Below are 18,444 nucleotides of genomic sequence, written 5' to 3'. Positions count from 1 at the left end.
CGCAGGGTGAGGGGCAGAGAAAGAGAGAGAGGAGAGAGAGAATCCCAAGCAGAGCCTGACGTGGGGCTCCAGCCCACAAACCATGAAACCATGACCTGATCAAGAGTCGGATGCTTAACTGACTGAGACACTCAGGCACTCCTAAAGGAACTCTTTCTGAGAACATTATAAATGTCTACCAAAATGTTGTGGTGGTTTCTTTACTACAGTCTGGCAGGTTCCTATATGTTTGCTAATTGAGAAAGAGCAAAAGTTTAGTCTCCTGTAGATATTCAGAGGGCAGGAGAGGAGGGTGTGTGTGTGTGTGTGTGTGTGTGTGTGTGTGTGTGTGTGTGTGTTATCAGTGGAAGGACAGGGCTAGGGATAAGGTCACTGGCTTAAACCTGGCGTCTCCTCCTTTACTCAGGAGGGGCTGGTTCTCTTGCGGCTGCAGCCCTGGGGTCTGCCAGAATGAGGCCAGATGTGGGGTGATAGGTGCTCTCTTCCACTTGGGGGTCCAGCTCCTGCTGTCTTTGGACAAGGAACCAATGCTCTAAAGCCTGTTTTTCTAATGGGACACTTAAGCGAGGACACCGCGGAGGCCCAGCTTCCTCACGCGCATCCGATCGGGGAAGGTGCAGTTCCGTTCCACAGTTGGAGCGGGATGGCAGACCGGCGTGGGGGAAGGGAGAAGTCGGTGGAGAGGAGGGAGGGACCATATCCGGGAGAGTGGTAGCTTCCGACCAGTGGTCGCGCTTCCGGAGAGGCGCTTCCGGTGGTGGCGGCAGCAGCGGCTGTGGTGGTTCCGGGTGTCTTTGTCCCCCCGGTGTCGCGGCCCTGGCCCGCAGGTGGGTTGGGGGGCCCCCCGCCGCCCCTCTGCCCCTTCGCCCCTCCCCCTGCCGAGGGGCTGCGAGGGCCGGGCAGCAAAGATGCACGGGGCGCGGAAGGGGCCGAGCCCCCCTTCGGACTGCAAGTCCCGTCTCCCTGGCAACGGCCTCGGCCCTGGGGGCGGGCGGGAGGAGGAGAAACCGCGCGCCTTCGTCCTCCCACGGTGGCCCCGCCGCGGCCCGGCCCGGGAGGCCCGGTGCCGGCGGCTGCTGAGGCGGGAGCGGAGGCCCAGGGAGCACGGGAGCAGGAGCGCGGGCGGGCGCGCTGCCGGATTCGCGTTCGGCCGAGCCACAGGGCTACCTTCCTACCAGCCCGTCCGGGGAACAACGGGCCGGGCTTCCGGGGAGAGGGCCCACACCTTCTCTCCAGCACCAGCCTCCTCCATTTTTCCGGGCCTTGCGTGGAGCGTTTTGGCGGATGTATTTGAATGAATGAATGCCACTGGGGCTCTTTCCAATCCCCCCACTCTCCCCAAGCATCTGCGGGTGGTGTGGCATAGTGAGAGGAGCGTTAAGTTGTTGGAGACCTGGGTGCGAGTCTCAGTTTTGTCACCAACTGGTTCTGTGTGGCCCTGGGCAAGTCTCTTAATCTCTTTGAGCTTCAGTTTCCTTTTCTTTCAGATAGCTTGACAGTATCACCCACCACTAAGTTATTGTGAAGGCAAACTGGAACAATGTAATTTTTTCATTTCCTGCCCCTCTATGTTCTCTCCATCTCCATTCATTTTCAGTACCCACCTCACCTTTATTAAGATCTCAGTTACTTTTGTGGGGGGCGGGAGGAGGGGTCGGTGGAAAATTTCCCTCTAAGCTGTTAACACTGCTTTTTCAATTAAAGGTTTTTTCTAAGACTCTGAAAGAGGACAGCATTCCCAATGTCCCAGTTTAAGCGCCAGCGGATCAACCCGCTTCCAGGGGGACGCAACTTCTCAGGTGATCACCTTTATTCCTGCTGGGCTTCAAACTGGGTAGTAGTTCGTGCTTTGGAGATAGTCTCTTAAAATGTGGCTTTTGGGGTTTCCTTGGTGGAGTGTGATTGGTTGCCAGCGTTTCATAGGAAACTAGGAGATGAGCTCAGTGGTGGCCAGTGAAACCCTGTGGAGGAGTTGGTTAGAGCCACTTTGCTCTTTGGGCCTCCCGTATCTTTGAGCTGACTCCAGTGCTCAAAATGGTAGGCGCACTTCCTGGAGGTTGCTTCTCTGTCCACATAGGCGCAGCTTCAACATCTCTTCTGGGTCCTCCTCCTGGTTTGCTCACTCCTCCTGTGGCCACAGACCTGTCCCAAAATGCCAGGCACCTTCAGGTAGGTTGGGCATTTTTTCTAGTGAGTTTCAACACTCAAGACTACCACAGCATGCATGGGTGCCTGGTGCTTTCATTCTTGCATTGCTATGTTCATCCTTCCTGACACTCCCGGCCTGAGCCAGGATGGAGGTGACTAGACACCTCTGACTGGGGAGTCCTAAGTCCTGGCTCTAGGGAAATCTTTAGGCTGCTTCTGGGAATTAGAAAACTGGAAATCCTAGAAGCAGCTGGTGACCTTAGAATCAGCGTGATCTCCCCCCATTCCTCCACAGTAGATTATAACTATTGCACACGCGTGCCTCCTTCATGTGAACCTTGATGCAATACTCTGCTGAGCCCGGTGCGGTTTGGCTGGAGAGGAGATGCTAATGGCAGAGTGTGGACAGATGCTCTCTATGACTTTCAAACTGCACTATTCTCTTACAGGGTGGGGAGAAGCAGCGGGTCTTCACTGGCATTGTTACCAGCTTGCATGACTACTTTGGGGTGGTGGATGAAGAGGTCTTTTTTCAGCTAAGGTAGGCTTGAGGTTAGTCCCCTTCTGGAAATGCTTATTCAGTTCAGTTCTGTCACCATGCTGGTGGGACCCCTCTGAAGCCATTGCTTTGCTGTTTTTATGCAAGGTGTGAGAAATCTTGATGGGAAGGGCCTCATAGGGGCAGTCAAGGTGGCTTGGCCAGGGTCTCTCTCCTGACTGGGTCTCCTGGCTTGTGTGCTGGCAGTGTGGTGAAGGGCCGGCTGCCCCAGCTGGGTGAGAAGGTGCTGGTGAAGGCTGCATACAACCCAGGCCAGGCAGTGCCCTGGAATGCTGTCAAGGTGCAAACGCTCTCCAACCAGGTATCCATCTTTCCTCGGCATGTGCGTTGGAAAGGGGAGGGAGGGAAGCCCCTGTGCCCTGAAAGCTGGGCGAGAACCTTACTTTTGTCAAGAGGTGGGGCTGCATCTTTCCAAGGTGGTGAGCAGATCAACCATGGGATGCCCTGACTTTCCTGGTTATTGTTCTGCAGCCCCTGCTGAAATCCCCAGCACCTCCCCTTCTACATGTGGCAGCCCTGGGCCAGAAGCAAGGGATTCTGGGAGCTCAGCCCCAGCTGATCTTCCAGCCTCACCGGATTCCCCCGCTCTTTCCTCAGAAGCGTGCGTACCAGTGGCGTGGATGTTGGGATTTGGCTTTATAGGGTACTCTGGTTGAATGGGCCTGTAACTCTCAGGTTTGCTCTCAGAATGGAAGTGGGTACTTCTGTCACTGGAAGAAAGGGACAGGGAAGCTGGGCAGATATTTAGGGTTTTTGAGTCACCAACCATTTCTTCTCTGCAGCTCTGAGTCTCTTCCAAACATCCCACACACTTCATCTGAGCCACCTGAACAGATTTCCTGCTCGGGGCCCTCATGGACGATTGGATCAGGGCCGAAGGTAAGAGAATGATTAAGCAGGGAAGATATTTTATTTGCCCCTAGTAACAGTGTCTCTTTCTTTGCCACCTGTTGACGCTAACATTTTCTTTCTGCAGCTAGATGTCTCTTTCTAGCTAGGCCCTTTACCCTGAAGCAGGCTGATGCATTGAGATGTATCTGCAAATATTAGAACTATATAAACTGGTTCAGCAAGCAGGGATTTGATGTAGTTCAGCTTTCAAAATACCATATTGAATTTTTAAAATACATAATTTTCTTTTATTTTTAGTCCTTAAGATTGAGGTGTCAAAAAATCAAAACTATCAAGAAAATGGTAATTGTCCAAAAAACATAACATCGTAGCGTAGGTTTTATTTGCTGATATAAAACGTGTTTGTTTATATACGCTACGCATCAGTGTAGTGTTAGAATGTGTATGTTGCACTCTGCCCTGAAGCCCAGGCCTGTGCCTTGAACATGCAGATAGATTCATGGCCCCTCTGCAGCCGGCATAGTGACTCTGGGACTTTGGACGTGTCCTAGGCCATCTTCTGTCATCCGTGAGCTACAGGGACTGCGAGAGCATGCTGCCTATTCCCTCTAGCTCCTGTGTCCTTATTCCGCCTTACTCTCTCTCTAAAAGGTTTCGCTTTTATCCTTAAGCTCTGGACTGGTTTGCTTAAGACTGGTTTTAGTTCTCCTGTTGGTCCTCATTTTAATTTTTTATTATGGAAAATTGTAAATATAGGTAAAACAAACAAAAAGATGATGAACCCTCATATACCCACCATCCAGCCTCAACAAGTATCAATATTTTCCATTCTTTTTCATCTGTACGTCCATCTATTCCCTGCCTTATACCTTTTTTAATTAAAAAAATGTTTTATGGCAAATTTTATATAGGTTGAAATGCACAAATCTCAACCAGTTTTGACAAATGGGAAATCCCATGTAACCCTCACCCCAGTTAAGATATAAAACATTTCCGTCACTCCAGAAAGGTCTCTCATATTCAGGTTCTTTTTTGAAATGAGAACTCTACTGATAAGGAAGATCTCCAGATGCCAGTAGGTTATTACGTGATGAGGGCTGAGAATGAACTCCAATGTGAACTCTTACAAGGAGCATGGAATAACTCAGGGAAAAAGTTTAGGCAGAGGGCATAGTCTGCTGAAGCTAGTGGTGGTTCCCTTGGGCTAGGTCATTATGATTTGTAACTAGGAGGATGGTTCTCCACCATGTCCCCACTACATGAAACACTTTGTCCTGTTCTCAAGTGACTGGTATATATTTTGCATACACCTGCACCCCTTCCTTGTCCCTGTGCATTTTCCTGGTCTTCAGTTTCCAAGGAGTTTCTACCTGTCACATTCTGTGAGTTTATTAAAGGCTTTATTACCAAATCCCAGCAAGTGCCCTCAGGGATAATGTAGCTTGGGTGGAAATCAATGGCTGCTATTGACTTTTTGCTTTAGGTTCAAATTCAGTCTTTCTGTACAGTCATATGCATTTGATTGTCCTGGACATGCTAAGCCCTGTGTAAGGCCTGTTGGTATTACTTTCGCCATAATGCTTCTGTGTTATGGTTTCTAGAGAAAGGAGACATTACCACTGGCAGGGAGATAACACCATTAGTCAGTGCAGAGAATTTGCAAAGTAGGAAAGGGGGCAGTAGGAGTTCGGTCACTCTGGGACAACAGCAGTTTACAAAGGAGTCAGGCTGTGTTAGCATTTTGGCTGGAAGCCAAGTTTTATTTTAAATTTCAGGTTCTGGGATGGAGGTAACAGTGTCTCCGTTGGACTGCCAGTACTGAACTACTGAGGTTTTTTGGACAGGTGTGTCCAGCGGGATATGCCATCTCAGTATCCTGCTGAGGTTACAGAGATGTCTCTCACTGGTACTGCTTTCCAATGTGTTCCTGACGATTCACAGTAAGGAGAGAAAACTGGCCATTGATTCCAGGATTCAGTGGGATGTCCGGTTTCACTAGGGGTGGACAGCATTTCCCAAAGAGTTCACTCCAGTCGTGGGTGAGCTGGAGAGAGCTGTCAGAATTACTGTGTTAGAAATGTGGAAGCTGACATTCTGTAAAGGCGAGATTAGAAGGCAGCTTTTGGATGGAGATGCTAATGAGCAGGGAAATGAGCCAGGCAGATAGAGAAAAAAAAAAAACCCTCTGTGTTAAATGTAATGAACTTCGATGCTCAGGGCCATAATGACAAGGGAAACAATGCAGGCAGGTCTGAGGGGAAGAGTAGAGGCCTTCTGGCAAATAGACTGCAGGCAGCCCAGTTACCTGGGCAGGAAGACCTGAGAGTTGATTTTACTTCTCTAGAGACACAGGAGTTTGTTTTCCCCTCATCAAACTGGCATTTTTTTTAATGGTCTAAAGGTTTTTCTCTTCTATTTTTTTTTTAGAGGTGGGGAGGGGCAGAGGAAAGAGAGTCTTAAGCAGGAGCCAGATCTCACAACCATGAGATCACTACCTGAGCCAAAATCAAGAGTCAGATGCTTAACCAATTGAACCATCCAGGCACCCCTCTTCTATTTTTATTTATTGAATCCATAACATAGTGATACTATAATAAGTATTATATCATAGAAGTGTATAAAGTAGTACATGCTATTATATAAAGCCAAAATAGTATAAAAATGAGTCATTTCCTCTTTCCCTTTAAAGGTAATAATCATTCTTAAACACCTTTAGAAAATAATTTTGAAAAGAGAAATTATTTACGGCTGCTTTTTTCCCTATGTCCTTTTCTGGTCTTTATAGGGAAACATACTTTTTATGACTCTAATTAAAAAATTAAAAAGTCTTAATTTTAGAGCCCACATTACTATCTTTTACGTATTTTTTTTGAGAGCGCGAGTAAGCGCACATGCACATGCGTGAGTGTGGGGGCAGGGCAGACAGAGAGAGAGAGAGAGAGAGAGAATCCCAAGCAGGCTCCATGCTGTCAGTGCAGAGCCCCATTCAGGTCTTGGTCTTGCAACCATGATATGACCTGAGCCGAAATCAAGAGTCAGATGCTTAACCAACTGAGCCACCCAGGTGCCCTAGAGTCCAAATTATTTTTATACATTATGATTAAGGTGATTAAACATTTTTTCCTTATTGCATTTTAATCCTCACGATTGTTTTAACGGCTGTATGATTATTGTATTTGTTTACTATAAAAGTTCAGGTGTTGCTGGATGTGAATATGGTTTTCTTACTCTTGGTTTGAATTTTTTCCACTGTTTATAACCTCTTTTTCTTTTGAATTAACTTCCTTGGGATAAATTTTCAAGAGTGGAATTACTGGACCAAAGGGTTTGAGTGTTTTTCTGACTTTAACGTGTATTGTTAAGGGTTTGTTACAAGAATGGTCTCTTAATAAAACTTGCTTTATAGAACCCTTTGCATGGTAGCATATATGTGTCTCATGTTAGAAATCAGTTAAAATCTTTGCTCGTTTCAAAAAATTATATGTTCACTGTAATTTTTAAAGTTCAGAAAATATAAAAAATAAAATTACAAGTTTTACCAGAGGCATTTATGGTTAATACTTTTTTTTTTTTAAGATTTTTTTTTTTTTAAGTAATCTCTATATTCAATGTGGGGCTCAAACTTACAACACTGAGATCAAGAGTCATATGCTCCATGGACTGAGCCAGCCAGGTGCCCCAATACTTTATTTCTTTTCAGTTTTTAAAAGGTTATTTTGCACAGTTGAGGCACTACTGTATACATATTACTGTGTACTAGTCTTTGCTTATCATGGGTGGTTTTCTGCTATTAGAAATATTTAAATACTCATTTTAATAACTTTATAGCTATGTGTCATAGGGCTGTTGGCATGGCTTCTTTACCCATTTCCTTGATGTTGGGGATTCAGACTGTTTCCTTGTCAGGCCAGTGTGTATTGAATCTTAATGTAACAGTGTGGTTTCTTCCTTCTGGTGACGGGCCAACTTCCAGCGATGACTATGACTCCAAGAAACGCAAACAGCGGGCTGGTGGAGAGCCTTGGGGTGCTAAGAAACCACGGCATGACCTGCCTCCTTACCGGGTCCATCTCACTCCCTATACTGTGGACAGGTGAGTGGCAAGGCTGGGGTGGGGGCTGAGGCTCACAGCTGGTAACAGTTTCTTGTGTAAATGAAATACAGTCTATGCAAGAGACTGTGTGTATATGGGGTCATGTGCTTGGGACCTTTTTGTTTGTTTTTTTAATGTGACAGTTTTTTAATTTCTAAGTCTCAAATTTGGACCAGCGTAGCACCACTTACATGGGTTCCCTGATAGAACTTCTGTGATTTGATCACCAGAAATACTTCTGCCAGGTTATCGTTAAGGCTTACCAATTCAAATTCGGGTACCCAATACTAGTTCTAATTCAAGTAGAAACTACAGATCGTAAGAGCCCTGGGACTCGTTTTCCAGGGACCCTCTCAATCCTTTTTCAAGTGCTGTATGGTGTATGAGGACTCTGGCCTGCAAGCCTACCTATCTCACTTAGCAACTCACTGACAGAGGTAGATGAGCGATTCCAGATTCCATCTAGCGGTGGAGAGGCAGGGCTCCAGCCACTGCCCCAGTAGCAAAGTTCACTTAAGCCCAAGCTGAGGTGGGGTGGTGGCCTCCTGGCTACTGCTCAAGGTGGAAGGGAAAGAGGGCTGTTCCCGCTCTACCTGGCATCACCGCTTCCTGTCCACGGGGCCAGGCAGGACCTCTCCTGTGCTCCATGCTGAGCCACCTGCCTCACAAGACAGTGTGGTCCCTGCATCAGCCCTGCATCAGGGCTGCATGTAGAGCCTCCTCACATCAGTCCAAATGTGACTGCGAACAATTTGCCACACACAATGTGTCTTTTTGAATGTATATAGAAGCTTCTTGTATGTACTGTTTGGCATTTTGCTTTTTCACTTAATACATCTTGGAATTTCTTCCATGTTAACATTTATTAGGTTGGGGTTGCATTCTTTTCAGCAACTACACAATACTCCACTGAATGGACAGACACTTTTTTTAGCCAGTTCTCCATTTTCACTTTTTAATTGTTGTAGTAAACATTCTTCTACAAACATCTGTGTGAACAGGCACAAGTATTCTGTTGAGATCAGTTCCTAGAACTGGAGTAGCTGGCTCAAAGGTCTGATTTTAAACTGGACGTATATTGCCAGTTCTGTCCAAGAGGCTGTGTCGATCTACGTTCTCGCCAGCGGGGCATGAGGTACTTGTTTCCTCCTGCTGCAGCCGGTGTACCTTGTCAAACGTTTGGATCTTTGTCAGTCTCATAGGTGAAAAGTGATCCTCTGATTTGCATTTCTTTAATTTTAAGTGAGATAGAGCATGTTTTCACAGGCTGTTAAGTCTCTTTTCTTTTTTGTTAAGTATCTGTTGATGTCAGTTTTCTCAGACTTGTCAACTTTCTGTTAGTCATTTGTGGGCTCCTCATATCAAGACAGTTGAGCCTTAGCTGTCATGGATTGTAAATGTTTTTCTGTTTTTTCTTCTCCAGTTCGACTTTATTTTGCAATTAGAGGTTGAAGCATTTTAGTGGTCAAATCTCCATCTTTTTCTTTTCAGAGACGTCTTCTTTCCCAGGTTAGAAAATATTTTGCCCTTTCCCCTCCAAGTCTTTTATAGTTCCATTTTTTATTTTTTATTTTTTTCGTTTATTTATTTATTCTGAAAGAGAGCAGGAGAGGTGCAGAGAGAGGGAGAGAGAGAATCCTAAGCAGGCTCCACACTGTCAGCATGGAGCCTGACGTGGGGCCTAAACTCATGATATGGTTCCATTTTTAAAAATAATTTAGCCTTGCCCAGTCTGGATCTTTGCTTTCTTCCTGCAGCCCCACCTGTGACTTCTTAGAACTCCAGCGCCGCTACCGCAGCCTCCTGGTTCCCTCAGATTTTCTGGCTGTGTGTCTGAGCTGGCTGTCAGCCTTTCCTCTGAGCCAGCCCTTTTCCCTCCATCATCCAAGCCGTATCCAGGTATCTTCTGAGAAGGAGCCAGCTCCAGACACTGGTGCTGAGCCCATCCCTGCAGACAGCGATCCCGCTTATAGTTCCAAGGTAAGTGGGCTGAGGTCCTGCCGCTTTGTCCCGTTGTCGGAGGCTGAGAAAGCTCTCGAGTGTGTCCTTCACGCCGCCCCTGCACAGGTACTGCTGCTCTCTTCCCCGGGACTGGAGGAATTGTATCGTTGTTGCATGCTCTTTGTGGATGACATGGCTGAGCCAAGGGAGACACCAGAACATCCTTTGAAGCAGATTAAGGTAAGAGCTGGTGTCCGTGAGGCAGGATGCAGTCATTGATAATGTCCAGGCCCTGTCAGGTTTTCGGCAGCTTGGCTCCTATTCGTGAACTTGTAGAAACCAGCAGTCTCAGAACTGAAATACCACTACCACTCACTTCACCAGGACCGTATGGCTCAGGATCTTCTTGTCAGAAAAAGTTACATGGCTGGTTCACGTTCATGGGTAGAGAGATCCACCCCTCCCTGCTTCCCACCCTGTGTGGGGGATTCTTCACCACATCCTGCTGCTTTCACTCTCAGGGGTGTAGGCTGCCTCACGGGAGATCCAGGTAATTGGGTTTTTGTTTTTGTTTTGTGTTTTTAATCTCGGATCCATTTTTGCAGTTTTTGCTGGGCCGGAAAGAAGAAGAGGCGGTGCTGGTTGGGGGTGAATGGTCTCCCTCTCTGGATGGCCTCGACCCCAAGGGCGACCCGCAGGTGCTAGTCCGCACCGCTATCCGCTGTGCGCAAGCCCAGACCGGCATTGACTTGAGCACCTGCACAAAGTGGTGAGTGGCTGCCCCAGGCTTGTCTGTGGCTGGCCCTCTGTATTGGGGAGACTGTTCAGGAGGTCAAGTTCCTGTGCCTTTCTGACTTGTTAGCTCTCTTCTGTGTCCTAGTGCTACCTCATTCCTCCCTCTGGCCCTCAGTGACGGTCACCTTGGTCATGAGCATGACTAGGAATGTGTATGTGTGTTGAGGGCCAGCTGACCCTCCAAGGCTCGTCAGATGTGATCCCTCTGCCATATTAGCGGTCCTTGTTGCTTGTAGCACCTTGGATAGTAATTGTCTCCTTATTTGTGTCTCTCCATTGATGAACCATTTCTTGAGGACTTGGTCTCTTTTGTTTTTGTATTTTCAAAGCTTCGTATGCAGTATGTGCTCATTAAGTGTTGACTGAAGCACTTGCTTGTGAAGGTCATGGGTCAGTTCTTCCTTCTTCCTTTTGCTGTGAGCAGGTGGCGCTTTGCTGAGTTTCAGTACCTGCAGCCGGGCCCACCGAGGCGGCTCCAGACTGTGGTGGTGTACCTGCCAGACGTCTGGACCATCATGCCTACTTTGGAAGAGTGGGAGGCCCTGTGCCAGCAGAAAGCTGCAGAGGCAGCTCCCCCACCCCAAGAGGTGTCCGTGGTAAGACTGAGCCTTACAAATAAGGGGGCAGGGTAGATGCCCTGACCCCTGGGCCCAGGTGGTCACCGCTCTTGGCTTTTGTCACAGGAAGCAGAGCCAACGGAACAGGCAGCTGATGTATCAGAGCAAGCAGCAGACGCCTCTAAACAGAATGCAGAGAACCCAGAGGCCACCGCACAGCAGGAAGTGGACACCGATCTCCCAGAGGCCCCTCCACCCCCTCTAGAACCTGCTGTCATGGCACGCCCTGGCTGTGTAAACCTGTCCCTCCACAGTATTGTGGAAGACCGGAGGCCAAAAGAAAGGATCTCTTTTGAAGTAAGTGTAGGAGTCTGGGGGGGCTGTGCAGTAGGGTATCTGGGACGGCAGGGCTTGAACATTCCCCTTTTCCTGATGCTCGTGGACCTCTGCTGACTCTCCTACCAGGTGATGGTGTTGGCTGAACTGTTTCTGGAGATGCTGCAGAGGGATTTTGGCTATAGGATTTATAAGATGCTGCTGAGCCTTCCTGAAAAGGTTGTGGCCCCACCTGAACCTGAGAAAGAGGAGGCAGCTAAGGAAGAAGAAGCAGTCAAGGAAGAGGCTGCCAAGGAGTCCAAGGATGAGGTACAGAGTGAGGGCACAGCTGCCGAGTCAGACGCCCCACCGGTGAGTACCTCTGCTGCCCTGCACGGGCACTGGGGCTGCACACAGTAGTGCTGCGCCATACCAGGCGCTGCTGGGGGGCCTCACGGGGCTCCTCTCACTGCCCGTGTGTGCCTTGCCACCTGGCACGTCCTCGGGAGCAGGGCACCTCGCTCTCCCACCTGGCTGTGCAGCTAGGAGGTGGTGTGCTGAGGAGAGGGGAGGCGGGCCTGGCGGCATGGTTGACCTGCCAGGGTGGCACAGAAGCCTCAGTTACTAATGCTGTGGGGAGGACGGGTGTTTGGGCTGCTTGATGGTTAACTAGAGCGCCGCATCTTCTTAGCCCTTTCTAAAGCACATAGGTCTGTTTCTTGCCTGATGCCATCAAGTACACATATAATTTCTTACGAGACCGTGACTGACTCCCAAAGAAAACTCCGGGTGCCCTGGAGCCGCCCTGGTGTGCTCTGAACCCCACGTAATGAAGTGCAGTAAATGGGAGCGTGTGTACAAACCCCTTACCACAGTGCCTGAACACGGTTGATGCTCAAATGTTGGCTGTTCTAATTGTTAGCAGTTAGAGATGACTGTTCTCGTCCGGGTCTGTTTCTAGAAGGAAGATGGGCTTTTGCCCAAACCTCCATCTTCTGGGGGAGAGGAAGAAGAGAAACCCCGGGGTGAGGCATCCGAGGACCTCTGTGAGATGGCGCTTGATCCGGAACTACTGCTCCTGAGGGACGACGGAGAGGAGGAGTTTGGTACGTGCGGGCACCACACAGCGGCCTCCTGGCTCTGTGGCTGGACTGCTTTCCTGTTACGGCTGTGGGATTTGGGCCCGTGTGGTCCCTGCTCCAAGCTTATCTCAGGCTTTCTGCAGCAGGAGCCAAGCTGGAGGATTCTGAGGTCCGGTCGGTTGCCTCAAACCAATCGGAGATGGAGTTCTCTTCTCTTCAGGACATGGTGAGGCCTCTCTTCCATCCCCCAAGAGTCCGTGAGGCCTATTAGCGAGGTCTCTGACTCACTCCTGGGAGAGGGAAACTTTTACCATTTGATTCCGGTTGACAAAAACCAGAATGTGGTTCTTGGCTCATGGAGTGGGGTGTTCATAGGATCGAGGGCACTTCAGTATCTCCATCTGGGTGAATCTGAGTGAGGTATCTGATCTAGGAGCGCACTCACTTCCTCTGTGTGTAAAAGTAGCCTGGGGGCCTGTCTCCAGGCGGAAGGGTGCCCCGGTGTCATTAGGTCAGCTACGTCCTAGGTGCTTTAGCCACTGAAAGCACTCTTTGTAAATCTTGTCCATCCTCGTTTCTCTTGCAGCCCAAGGAGCTGGACCCCTCTGCCGTGCTCCCTTTGGACTGTCTCCTTGCTTTTGTCTTCTTTGACGCCAACTGGTGTGGCTACTTGCACCGGCGAGACTTGGAGAGGATCCTGCTTACCCTTGGGCTCCGGCTCAGTGCAGAGCAGGTGCCTTCTCTCACATCCTCTCCGCCCTTTCCAAGACGGCCTCCCCTAACGTTACATGCAGACACTGGACTCCTGTGGGTGGCTCAGAGAGCTCTAGTTCTAGGCGCTTGCATACAACGGGGGCAAGGGCTCGCGTCTTCTCATCAGTGGGTGTCTGGGGCGTATGTTTTCTGCAGGCCAAACAGCTGGTCAGCAGGGTGGTGACCCAGAACATTTGCCAGTACCGGAGCCTTCAGTACAGCCGCCAGGAGGGCACAGACGGTGGGCTTCCTGAGGAGGTGCTCTTTGGTGCGTCCTGGTGCCTGTAGCCTTCTGTGGAGGATGGGTGGGGCACGCTGCTTTCTCCTGAGAACTCTTCCTTCTATCTCTTTCTCGGCCCCTTCTAGGAAACCTGGATCTGCTACCTCCTTCTGGGAAAAGCGCAAAGCCGGGCGCCGCCCCCACAGAACACAAAGGCCTGGTGTCCCACAACGGCAGCCTGATCAATGTGGGGAACCTGTTGCAGCGCGCAGAGCAGCAGGACAGTGGACGGCTCTACCTGGAGAACAAGATTCACACACTGGAACTGAAACTGGGTGAGTGGCCCGAAGTCGCAGGGACCCGGCACGCATAGGACATGCAGCCGTGGGTGTGGAGATTAAGAGGGGTCCCTCCTTATGCTTCGGGCCTGTTGCCCTGTGCGGCAGTGCTTAGCTTAGCAGCGGTCTTTCTGCCGTTTCCCCCCCAGAGGAGAGCCATAACCGTTTCTCAGCCACTGAAGTAACCAACAAGACACTGGCGGCGGAAATGCAGGAGCTGCGGAGCCGGCTGGCCGAGGCCGAGGAGACGGCGCGGACAGCCGAGCGGCAGAAGAACCAGCTGCAGCGACTGCTCCAGGAGTTCCGGAGGCGCCTGACCCCCCTGCAGCTGGAGATGCAGCGGATGGTGGAAAAGGTGAGCCTCTAAGGGCAGAGCCGGCTGACGGTCATTCGTCATTCGGGAGGCTTGGTTGGGGTGACAGGTGACAGCCAGCCAGCACGCACATTGGTCCTCCTGCCCTTGCCGGGCTTTGCCTCGCCTTGCCTTCTCCACCTACTGGTTTCTTGGGGAATCGGTTGGTAGCAGCTGCAGCCTGGTCTCCCGGGAGGAAGTGCTGCTGTCCTCCCATCTTGGCCCTTCCTCTCGAGTCCTGAGTCCTGATTCTCGTTCTAGGCGGACAGCTGGGTAGAGAAGGAGGAGCCAGCACCTAACAACTGAGGGGCCTGGTGCAGGAGCTGTCCTCCCGTGAGGTCAGCGATGGAGCCTGCTGACGTTCGAGCCCTTTTGGTTCCAGAAAGAAGCTGGAGCAGGACCTGGGAGCCACAGGCAGGGGTGGCTGACCCCTATGCTCAGCCTCCGTAGAGGAGCTCAGGCCATCAGGGTGGGGTCTGTGCTATGTGGGACGGATGCGTGAGGAATCCTGGTTCCACTTAACAACTAAATCCAACACCTTCTGCACCCCTCGAATGTCATTTTGCCCTCCACCTTGGGATTTTTCCTGGGGCCCTTTAGTCTTGTGCTGACTTTTCTCCTGTCCTCTTCCAGTTTAGAATAAGACAGGGGAGGAAAAGGCTTTTGAGTATGTCATAAGGTCTGATGCCAATAAACTGAGGAAACAGACGTGGACTCTGGCAGGGGGTAAGAGCCCTTCCTCTGGATGGCACAAGTCCTGCCAGGTACAGGAGCAGGTTCCTAGGGGAAGGGTCTTCCTTGGCCATCGCAGAAATGGGAGTCTGTGCTGGCGAACTCTTGGTGTTGGGCTGTGTCTGCCAGAGAGCACTGTGCTCCAGCCACCCTGGACTTGCCAGAAGAAACCAGCACCTCCCCGTGTTCAGAATGTGGTATTGGCTCTGGCCCAGCCTTTTTCCCTGTTCCCCAGAAGTCTCGCCTCTTTCCATAATCCGTGGTTTCAGTTTGACTTTGTATATAAAGTTGGTTTTTTTTTTTTTTTTTTTTTGGCTTTTTGTTTTTTAAATAAACCAAAGTCAAAAACAAGCTAAGTGTCCTCCATAGCTCTTACCTTCTTCCTCTTCTAGGTCTCCCTGTGCTGCCCCCTTCCTCCTAGTCCTCAGCCTAGCCTCTGCTGGATGGGGGGTGCAGCATCTCCAGAAGGTGGGGCCGGGTGGCAGGAAGACGAGCCCCAGGGTGCTCTGGGTCCTGCCCCCTGCTGGTCAAGAGACACTATGCCACAGGGGTGCTGTCAGCTCAGCAGAGGGCAGCACCACCCTGACACAAACCTGGGGTGGCTCTCTTCTCTCCTCAGTTACAGCACAGTAACAGCTGGCAATTTTATTGAAAACTTTACTTGAAAAAATAAAATTTCCAAATATTCAGGTGAGACAAACCCACTGTTCTTGCTTTGAGGCCTGTGAATCAGGCTGTGACATTTTGTTGGTTGACAGCCTATTTACATGAGCTGAGTCTGGTTTCCTAGGGAACCTACAAGGCTTGGGGTTCTTCTCTGCACTTGACCTAAGGGATAGAAGTGGGTGAAACCAGTTTTTATCATGCTGGGAGTCTGGGCTAGAGGAGAGGCAGTGTCTTGGGCCTCTCCCAGAAAAGAAGAGTCTGAAGGGGAAAGGCAACGAGGGTGGGTGGACTCCCAAGGATGGGTCTTTCTTTGGAGGTAGGTGAGATCACAACCGTGCAGGCAAGGCTAAGACCTCAGGTGAGCGGACAGAGCCTGTGCCTTTGAAGGCTGGAAGCTTGCTCAGGTCCTAGGCCAGGCTGCCCTTTGGACGGTTCTTTTGGAAACAAAGCCCTTGGAGTTTTTCTGTGCTGCTTACCTGTCTGAGTTCTTGCTATGGGTGGGGAGGCAGCAGCCTGCTTGGGGCTCCTGGTGCCAGGCTCACTGCAGAGGTCTGGTGAGGTAGAACAGGGGCCACTGCTGTCCCCATACTTCTCTCGGGGGAGAGCCTTTTGCTGGCTGTCGCCTGAGCCTAAGCTTAACAAGGGCTAAGACCAGAAAGGTTGACTTGTATCCCAGGAGTCTGAAACGGTGGCGGGGACTCAGTCATCAGCCACAATGGAGAGGGCTCTGAGCTCACTCAGTCTGGCCTCATTCTCCCTCTCCCGCTGCTCATCAGTGTGGCCAGGCTGGTCGAGCTGCTGGGTCAGGTCTCCGAAGATCTTCTGCATTTCAGAGTAGTACCCAACCTGGAGGCAGGGATGGAGAAGGAGGTTGGCAGGTGCTGGGCTCCTGGGGTACAAAGCCCCCTCAGCATTGCACCCCCTGGGCGCGTCCCAGAGGCCCACATGCTGCTTGTTCTCTTAAGCAGAGCGCTCAGGCTGGGTGGAGGGGGCTGGCTTCCACTCTTCCCTCCATCACTGCCCTTCCTCTCAGCCCATCTCCTGAAACTGCAGGGCAAGTAGGGAAACTGAAGCCACAGACCCCAGCCCTTCAGGAACGTCCACTGCTGCTGCCAGGATGGCAGAGGAGGGGGGGCAAGGGGGCCTTGGTGAGATGGATGGAGGCGGGGGTTCTGACTTTGGAGCCCTCCAGGCAGCTGAGGGGCGTTGGGGCCTGTGCCGGGAGATATAGGACAGTGCAGCTTGAGGCTGGCTGAGGGCACTGGCAGGACCCTCCTCGAGTCCTAAGGGAAGCCAGGGAGTCAGGCACTGACCTGAGGTGCTTCAAGAAGCTAGACCTTTGTCCATGGGGAAGGGGCGTGGCTGGCCCCCAGAACCCTGAGAGTCTTAGAGGTAAAGGTGAGAAAGGTGACCCCCCCCCCCGCCCCCCAGCCGCGTGTTCCTTCCCAACCTGTCCCACCATTAAGCATGCTGCGGCTGTTTGGCTGGAAAGCAGGGCTCGCAGACCAGCTCGTTTCCGTGTCCCTATGTGTGTAGGCACCGGGGCTGATGGGAGAGGCCTGTGGCAGTGGGGTGGGGGTGTGCTGAGGACAGGGGAGACCCCTCAGCAACTCTCCGATGGCTGAGGGCTGCTCAGACCAGGGGCCACTGCCTCGTCTCCACCTCCATGACCAAAGGCAAACACTTCCCGTGAAAGTGATCCACACTACTCAAAACTCTATTCAGACACTGCTTCCACTCTAGACAGTGGAGTGCTGTCACTGGGAAGGCCAGGCCGAGTGGCAGGTTTGGTGGCAGGGCCATGGCTCAGCTGCTTCTGAGGAGGGGTCTGTCATACCCCCACAGCTAGATTTCCACTGGGCTGAGGGGAGCTAAATGAGGGTCTCCAAATGCTGCTGTCCCCTGAGGGGACGGGGCGTAGACCAGGGCCGGGAGAGGGCAGGGGATGGCCTGCCCTACCCCCACTCCCCGCCCCAGAGCCGCACTGCGCAGGCTGAGTCACTAGGAATGCTCACTTCTCCAGTGACTAATGGCAGCGACAGCCTCGGGAGGGGGAGGCTGGTGCTGAGGAGGCAGTAAACAGTCCCTATCCACCCCGCTGCCCGGCTACGGGGCATCCCTAGCCCCTAACCTCAGGTCTGGGCACCCTGGAGCTTCCTCCCGTGAGCGACAGAATGGAGGGGGCAGGGTAGCATGCAGGGGGCCGGGAGCAGGGGTGGTGGTGGCACAGGGAGGGAAAGCACGGGTCTCCTTAAACACATTCCTCCACAGACTAGGCTGAGCCTCTGGAAGGAAGTCCTCGTCTCCAGGAGAATGCTCTGGAGGCAGGTGTGGAACCCCCCCCTCCCTGCCCCCCTTCACTTGTGCATGTTGGTGCTCTGCCTCATTTCTCCCTAGCGGCCAAAAACATGGTCACTAAGTTCCAGCTCCAACATCAACCCTGCTCGGGGTTCTGAGCACAGGCATGCAGCCTCATGGGTTTTGGTGTTCTCCAAAGGCTGATAGGCTGGGCAGGTAAGGATCGGGCTTTTCCTTGGGTGCCCTGAGGCCTTTCAGCTTCGTCACCTTGTTGACTGCAAGGAATGAGTGTGTCCACTAGAGGGCGCCAGACACCCAGGCCAAGCACCGAAGTGGGCAGGAGGGGGCCGAGCCTTTAGCTTTGTCACCGGCTGAGGAACGGTGGGAAAGGTGGCAGGATGCTGAGTGCCTGCAGGAGGCTGATGCGGGGGCCCCACATGGCAGAGACCTCTTGGTTTGGCACCTTCACCTCCTCTCTTTTACAATGGGGAGAACAATCCCTGCTAACAGTTTAAAGAATGGCCGGGGCTGGGGGGCGGGGGGGTTGCTATGCAGGAGCTACACGCAGCTGGACATTGTGTCCTCAAACCCTCGAGTGGTGGGAGGCCTTAGCCTGCTTCCCACCCTCCAGTTGCCCGGCACCGGTGCTACCCCAGGCACCTCCATGCACACCTGGCCAGAGGCCGGCCTGCCTTTCCACTGGAAGGTGCCCTGTGGCCTGGCACCCAGGCAGAGGCCTTGAG

General features: G+C 51.6%; 2 protein-coding genes across 8 annotated transcripts in view; one reads left to right on the top strand and one right to left on the bottom strand.

Annotated features, from left to right (window-relative positions):
* Positions 1–523: 523 nt before the first annotated feature.
* On the top strand, positions 524–15,017 carry CCAR2 (cell cycle and apoptosis regulator 2). 6 transcript variants are annotated; one of them, XM_042934585.1, is made up of 22 exons: positions 1,029–1,397; positions 1,488–1,542; positions 1,705–1,799; positions 2,078–2,169; positions 2,598–2,689; positions 2,894–3,008; positions 3,179–3,308; positions 3,490–3,586; positions 7,533–7,652; positions 9,410–9,632; positions 9,720–9,833; positions 10,199–10,362; positions 10,813–10,984; positions 11,072–11,302; positions 11,411–11,632; positions 12,222–12,366; positions 12,486–12,568; positions 12,929–13,075; positions 13,252–13,363; positions 13,462–13,650; positions 13,803–14,008; positions 14,267–15,017. In XM_042934585.1, exons 3-22 carry the CDS (start codon positions 1,742–1,744, stop codon positions 14,309–14,311), a joined length of 2,757 nt encoding a protein of 918 aa, XP_042790519.1. In that variant the 5' UTR covers positions 1,029–1,397; positions 1,488–1,542; positions 1,705–1,741; the 3' UTR covers positions 14,312–15,017. The 6 variants fall into 6 exon arrangements, with proteins under 6 accessions (XP_042790523.1, XP_042790518.1, XP_042790519.1 ...); XM_042934589.1 differs by lacking the exons at positions 1,029–1,397; positions 1,488–1,542 and adding an exon at positions 524–827 and having other exon boundaries at positions 12,489–12,568; XM_042934584.1 differs by lacking the exons at positions 1,029–1,397; positions 1,488–1,542 and adding an exon at positions 525–827.
* Position 15,018: 1 nt separating this feature from the next.
* BIN3 (bridging integrator 3) overlaps positions 15,019–18,444 on the bottom strand; it is a 42,693-nt gene continuing 39,267 nt past the window's right edge. For both annotated transcript variants that reach the window (XM_042934591.1, XM_042934590.1), the window contains one exon: positions 15,019–16,249. In XM_042934591.1, coding sequence (XP_042790525.1) covers positions 16,103–16,249 — 147 coding nt within the window. In that variant the 3' untranslated portion in view covers positions 15,019–16,102. The remainder of the gene's footprint in view (positions 16,250–18,444) is intronic.

The sequence above is a fragment of the Panthera leo genome, chromosome B1 (assembly GCF_018350215.1).
Source record: "Panthera leo isolate Ple1 chromosome B1, P.leo_Ple1_pat1.1, whole genome shotgun sequence".
NCBI lineage: Eukaryota > Metazoa > Chordata > Mammalia > Carnivora > Felidae > Panthera > Panthera leo.
This window is presented reverse-complemented; position numbering and strand designations above follow the sequence as displayed.

What these genes read in the sequence shown, in the direction of transcription:
- CCAR2 (XM_042934584.1), top strand. Translation starts at nt 1,742, where the DNA reads ATGTCCCAGTTTAAGCGCCAGCGGATCAACCCGCTTCCAGGGGGACGC. An exon ending in AGGGGGACGCAACTTCTCAG is followed by an intron (nt 1,800 to 2,077) that starts GTGATCACCTTT and finishes CTGTCCACATAG; the next exon opens with GCGCAGCTTCAACATCTCTT. An exon ending in ATCCCGCTTATAGTTCCAAG is followed by an intron (nt 9,633 to 9,719) that starts GTAAGTGGGCTG and finishes GCCCCTGCACAG; the next exon opens with GTACTGCTGCTCTCTTCCCC.